The 6569-nt window shown below is 57.4% G+C and overlaps 1 protein-coding gene across 1 annotated transcript; it reads left to right on the top strand.

Moving 5' to 3' along the window:
* Window positions 1-1938: 1938 nt before the first annotated feature.
* KCNJ11 (potassium inwardly rectifying channel subfamily J member 11) lies at window positions 1939-5996 on the top strand. The gene has a single exon (XM_025894408.2). It carries the CDS (start codon window positions 3147-3149, stop codon window positions 4317-4319), a length of 1173 nt encoding a protein of 390 aa, XP_025750193.1. The 5' UTR covers window positions 1939-3146; the 3' UTR covers window positions 4320-5996.
* The last annotated feature ends 573 nt before the right edge of the window (window positions 5997-6569 follow it).

Here is a 6569-nt window from a genome sequence, read left to right on the forward strand (position 1 = left end):
CTTCAGTACTGGCTATCCCAGCTCTGGGGCACAGACCCAGGAGTCTTGGGCCTGTGTTTCTCTTGGTTGCAACGCGATGAGAGCAATGTAAGGAAAACCCACCAGTCACGGGAGAGAGGCCCAACACAGACCTTTTGGATATTCCAAGAGCCAGAGGGGATGAGGAGGTGCGAGCTCTGTAAGGCCTGGCAGGCTGCCTGGGGGAGGCAAGATGTGAGGTGGGCATGAGAGGGGTGGGAATTGGACAGGCAGAGTTAGAGAAAATGGCCCATGGAGCAGGGGGTGGGGGCATAAGATCACAGGGCCTTAAATGCCAAGACAAGGAGTCTGGGATAAGTTTATGAACAAAAGGGAAGTGGAGAAGGTTTCTGAGTGAGAAAGGAAGCTGACAAATGTAGTATTTGGGGGAGATGAGTATGAGGAGGTAAGGATAGAGCAGGGCAGGAGGCTGAGCTCTTTGAGTAAGGGGCTCACCCTCCTAGAAAGGATGGAGCAGGTAATAGCTGAGGCCTCAGGGCCACGCTGTGAGGCAGGGCCTTGCCTTTCCAGCTCTAAGATGCCTCTGGGGGCAGCCCTCTCTACTGAGGGGCCTCCCAAGGGCAGAGCCTGGGAAGGGAGAAGATTCCTAACCCCACCCCCACCTTGTGCCCACCACACCCCATGGGATCGAAAGGAGGTAGCAGGGGCAGGGCAAGGTCCAGACAGAAGTCTTGCAGGGATGCCCAAGGCCATTCTGGCCCAAACCCTTCTGTAGTATCCCTGATGGTCTGCCAACTTTGACTTGTATACTCCAAAGATATGGGTCATCTCTGGTTATTAGAACTGACTCTTCCCTATGTGAAATCACAACCTGCCTCTGTTCCACTCAGTGTCTGTACTGGTTCTATACTTTGGGCCACATAAAACTATCAGTCCATCCTCTTTGGACCCCTGGGATTTCTGCAATAGTGACCCAACTCCCTAGGGGGCTCTCTAAGGCTCCTTTTCTGGTGGCTGGACAGATGTAGTTGCCTCACAGTTTCCTGTCTCCTTGAGCTCCCCCACTCTGATCATCCTGTTCTCCCCTCCCCACTCTAGGCACTGCATCTCTGTTAATATAGCCCAAGCTTACACTTACCCTGAGCAGCATTGTTGACTCTGCCTGCAGATGAGTATGAGACAGAAAGGAAAACTCAATATGAAAATCACAGTCTGCCCCACTGTGGCCCATATCCCCACTCTTCCCATTCGGCGCCCTGCCTCAAGCCCCCACTCCAACAAATGAACACACCTGGGTCAGGGCTACGAAAAGATCTGAGCCCCAGAGAGGGGATGAGACCATTACTGTCCCAACACTAGAGACCTAGCACTCTTTCTCTCCCCGCTGAGAACTGGGGGTCCCCAAGCCACAGGGCAACCCTAAGCTGATGCCTGTAGGAGAAGCACCACTCATGTTCAGGTCAAGAGCTTGAGTCCCCCAGTTCCCAAGCCAACCCTAATACAGCCCCTCAGACCCACGTGCCTCCCATGATCTAAGGTAAAAAAGACCAGGCTGCAGGTGTAAGGAGGTGTAAAGCAAGTGTCCGTAGCTCAAACTCTCTTTAAAATACAGGGGTGTGATTGTGGGATGATTAAGAGGATGCAACCACCCAGGCTTCTGGGCTGGTGTGAAACAGTCTTCCTACACCTACTAGTAAGGTCCATTGTTTTCTGGGGAGGGAGTACGTGGCTTTCATCAAATTCTCAAAGGATCTACGATGCAGAAAAGATTAAGAGCGCCCCCAAAGAGAAGAAACAGTCAGCTGAGGAATCCTCAAGCCACCTAACCTCTTGCAGTCACCAGTTTGGTGACGCAGCTCCTCAGAGCCTCCTCTTGCTGGGAACCGGCAAAGCCCAACGCTGCACGAGAGGTGCGTGCTGGCCCTGCTGAGAAAGGGAAAATTGGAGGAGGAAAGTCAAGGCAACAGGGGCCGCAGTCCTCAGACTGAAAGGGCGGGTCGTGACTCCCCTCACTGTCCCCCCGTGGGCAGGAGGAACCTCTTTTGGTCCGTCTGATTGGGCAGACCCCCAAGTCCATACCGAATGTGGAACAGGAAGGCAGCGCGTGGGGCGGGTGTGACTGACGAGGGGCGGGGCTTGAGCCCGTGCCCGCCCCGCCTCCAGCTCAGGAATGGGTCGGGCTCCCCCTTGCGGCTCCGGGCCCCCACTCCATTCCTCCGGCGCCCCCGCCCTCAATCTTCTGCCCCCCATCTAGCACAGGTCCGTCTCCGCGGACCAACGGACAGAAGGACGGACGGACGGACGAGAGGACGACCCGCTGGCACGCCCGGGCAGCAGCAGGGGCGGGGAGGCGACGGCTGCGGCTTGAGGAGCAGGAGCAGGTGCCGCGGCGACGGGCGGGCGGGGCAGGACAGAGCGGAGCGCCGGGCGGGGGCGCGGCGCCGGCTTGCGTGGGCCGTCTGGGAGCCGAGAGGCCGCGACTGTCAGGGAGCCGGACCCCTTGCGCTGGGGGCGAGGGGATCTGGAGCAGAGTCGGGCGGAGTGGTGACTCTGGAGCGCGCAGGATTCCAAGGAGACAGAAAGGACAAGAGCTGGAGGTGGACCCGATCAGCCGCGGGGGCGCTACGGGGGGTGGGGTAGAAAAGGGGCCATACCTGGCGACGAGACTGGGGGTCGTCAGAAGATGAAGCTGGAGCTTGGAAGGGGCCCGGGAGCAGAAGTGAGTGAGGCGGGGAAACGGTGGGGGTTGCGTGAGGTCTGGTGAGTTGGTAAGATCCCGAGGTGTTAAGTTCCAAGGTAGAGGAGGCGGGTTGAGAAGGAAACGTAGGTGGGGAGAAGGAGTGCCAGCGGGAGGTCTAGGGAAAGTCAGCGGTGGAAGAGGGTTGAGCTGAGATCGCCGGCAAGGCGGGGAACAGGCCGGGTAGGAGGCTCACTAGGCAGTGGGCAGGTGGGCTGAGGTTCGTGAGGCAGGCTTAAAGAAGCAGAGGCCAGGTGGAGGTGAGGATGAGTGTGGTTGGGGAGGCATCTCAGAAGTGAGGCCAGCACAGACTGAGGGCGGTCCCAGAGTGGAAGGGCTCCCCGGGGAGGAAACCCCACAGTGAGGCCCAAGGCTTGGTCAGGGGCGTGCCTCCCATGGGGGAAGCTTCTCCCTGGTGGTTGCTGGAGCCATGCTGTCCCGAAAAGGCATCATCCCTGAGGAGTACGTGCTGACACGGCTAGCAGAGGACCCCGCGGAGCCCCGGTACCGAGCCCGAGATCGGCGGGCCCGCTTCGTGTCCAAGAACGGCAATTGCAACGTAGCGCACAAGAACATCCGGGAGCAGGGCCGATTCCTGCAGGACGTATTCACCACGCTGGTGGACCTCAAGTGGCCACACACGCTGCTTATCTTTACCATGTCCTTCCTGTGCAGCTGGCTGCTCTTTGCCATGGTCTGGTGGCTCATCGCCTTCGCTCACGGTGACCTGGCCCCTGGCGAGGGCACCGCTGTGCCCTGTGTCACTAGCATCCACTCTTTTTCATCTGCCTTCCTTTTCTCCATTGAGGTCCAGGTGACCATTGGTTTTGGCGGGCGCATGGTGACCGAGGAGTGCCCGCTGGCCATCTTGATCCTCATCGTGCAGAACATCGTGGGGCTCATGATCAATGCCATCATGCTGGGCTGCATCTTCATGAAGACTGCCCAGGCCCATCGGCGGGCCGAGACCCTCATCTTCAGCAAGCATGCTGTCATTGCGGTGCGCCATGGCCGCCTCTGCTTCATGCTGCGCGTGGGTGACCTCCGCAAGAGCATGATCATCAGCGCCACCATCCGCATGCAGGTGGTGCGCAAGACCACCAGCCCCGAGGGAGAGGTGGTGCCCCTCCACCAGGTGGATATCCCCATGGAGAACGGTGTGGGTGGCAACAGCATCTTCCTGGTGGCTCCTCTCATCATCTACCATGTCATTGATGCCAACAGTCCACTCTACGACCTGGCGCCCAGTGACCTGCATCACCATCAGGACCTCGAGATCATTGTCATTCTGGAAGGTGTGGTAGAAACCACAGGCATCACCACCCAGGCCCGCACCTCCTACTTGGCCGACGAGATCCTCTGGGGCCAGCGCTTTGTACCCATTGTGGCCGAGGAGGATGGCCGCTACTCCGTGGACTACTCCAAATTTGGCAACACCATCAAAGTGCCCACGCCACTCTGCACGGCCCGCCAGCTTGACGAGGACCGCAGCCTGCTGGATGCCCTGACCCTCGCCTCGGCCCGTGGCCCCCTGCGCAAGCGTAGTGTGGCTGTGGCCAAGACCAAACCCAAGTTTAGCATCTCTCCGGATTCCCTGTCCTGAGCCATGGTCCCTTGGGCCCCCACATTGCTGGTGTGCCCAGGGGCAGTGTGGTATGGTATGTAGAGTGGACATGGTGTGGGCCCCTTGGCCAGGCCAGGACCTGGTGTGAGGCTGCGCCCTCTTCAGCTCAGCCTCCCCTCCTGCTGTTAGCCCATGGTGTTACAAGGCACTTGTCACTACTCTATTTCTGGCCTCAGCGGGAGCCTGTACTGGGTTATTTTTGTCTCTGCTCCTCCCAGTCCCAGCTCAGGACTGGCTCACCCCCACCCCCCTCCCCAGGCTGGGGAAGCTGTGGGAAGTGTTGGACCCTAAAGTTGGGTCTCCTGCCAGTTCTGCATCCCCATGATCAACTGACCACAAGCTGGGCAGGTGGCTGGGGAAGAACAGTCCCCAGGTTGGCAAACTGCTGCTCTGTTTTGGTGGCCCCAAGAGATGACCAGCCACTCTTGGTCCCTGAAGAAATGATGGCCTAATGGGTGGACCCTGCCAGCTGGGGAGGGCAGTCAGTGAAGGAGCATATTCTAGCTGGAGGGTTAGAGGTGTGGAACCGACACAGACAGGGACAGGCTGAGACTGGTAGGGCTCTGCCCTCTAGGGCAGACTCAGGCAAGGAGGAAGTGGTGTGAGGACATGCAGCTATGCTGAGCCCTGGTCAGGCACAGGAACAAGGAAATGGGCCCCTGTGCCCCTGCCCTGTGCCCTGACACCAAGGCTTCTCTGGTGAGGGGCTGCTGTGCCTGCCTGCTCCCCTTCTGTCTCTGCCCCGGGAGGCTGGGACAGGCTGGGGCAGACAGTGGCGTGCCAAGCAGACAGGGGCTGTGGAGAGGGGGTCCTGGGCCTACCACACAGATCTGAACGCTGGCTCCCCACCAATGGTTCTCACTCACTGTCTGTCCAGAGGAGGGCAGTGGAGGGTCTTTGGGTCTCTAGAAAAGGAGATGTTGGAAAGCTCAGGATGGTGAGGGTGAGCAAGGCCCCTGACGCAAAGAGGCCCTTGGTCCTCACAGGCTTGACCTCAGGCAGGGCTCCTGGAGCAGTGCTGTGTACCTGGGCAGGGAGGGGGCTGGCAGCTGCCCACCTGCATTCCAAAGGTGCCACAGATCCTAGCCAGGCGGCCAGGAAAAGGACCTGGGGCTGACCCTTATCACCCAGTTCAGAGAGACTTGTATCTTTTTGCCTCAGGTAGCCCAGCCCTGCCAGCCTGTCTGGCCATCTCAATTTTGGGGGACCTACCAGGCTTATAGCCCTGGGCCTGGCCTCCACTCCCGGGGATCTGCTGGAAGGCTGGGGTGGTCAGGGAAGAGGTGGGGCCATCATACACATTAGTGTACAGAGATATTGCAGGTTTGGTTCCAGACCACCGCAACAAAACAAATATCACAATAAAGAGAGTCAAATGAATTTTTTTTTGGTTTCCTACCGCATATAAAAGTTATGTTTACACTATACTGTAGTCTGTTAAGTGTGTAATAGCATTATGTCTAAAAAAACAATGTACATACCTTAATTAAAAATATTTTATTGCTAAAAAGTGCTAATCATCATCTGAGCTTTCAGTGAGTCATAGTCTTTTTGCTGGAGGGTCTTGTCTCGATGTTGATGGCTGCTGACTGGTCAGGGTGGTGGTTGCTGGAGGTTGGGGGGGGGCCGTGGCAATTTTTTTAAATTAGACAATGAAATTTACCACATCAATTGACTCTTCCTTTCACGAACAAGATTGTGACATCCCCAAGTCTGTGGCTCCTTGAGGTCGGGGACTCTATCTGATTCAGCATTGTGTCTGGCACTAAGTAAGGGCTAAGTGAATGAATGAATGATGAATATTGTACAGGACACCAAGCCAGCATCACTGTTGCTGTTGGAGGCCTGCAGTGGGCTTTAGCTGGATCAGTAAGAGTTTGTCCCGGGCTTCTCCAGAGCTAAGTTTGAAGAGCCAGGAAGCTGCTGTTGCTGGTTCAAGCTCTAAGCTGCCCCTTCCTGCACCCACACAGCCCCCCAACATTGACCAGTTTGTGGTTTAGAAGAAGAGGGATGAGAAGCTACTCAGAGTCAGCCCAGATTTCTGGGGACAGTGCCTGGCTCCTGGGACTCAGCTTGGCTGTCCTTAAGACCAGGAGAGGGGCCAGACTCGTTAATGAGAAGCTGCTCAGCAGCACCATTCTTGGGACCGCATCCAAAGTAACCTTCCTCCTCCCCCTCCATGTTACATGGCTGGGGACAGTGAACCGACAGAACTGAGGGCTCAGCGCC

The sequence above is a fragment of the Callorhinus ursinus genome, unplaced genomic scaffold (genome assembly GCF_003265705.2).
Source record: "Callorhinus ursinus isolate GAN/ISIS: 27379988/994484 unplaced genomic scaffold, GSC_fseal_2.0 scaffold49, whole genome shotgun sequence".
NCBI classification, from domain to species: Eukaryota; Metazoa; Chordata; class Mammalia; order Carnivora; family Otariidae; genus Callorhinus; species Callorhinus ursinus.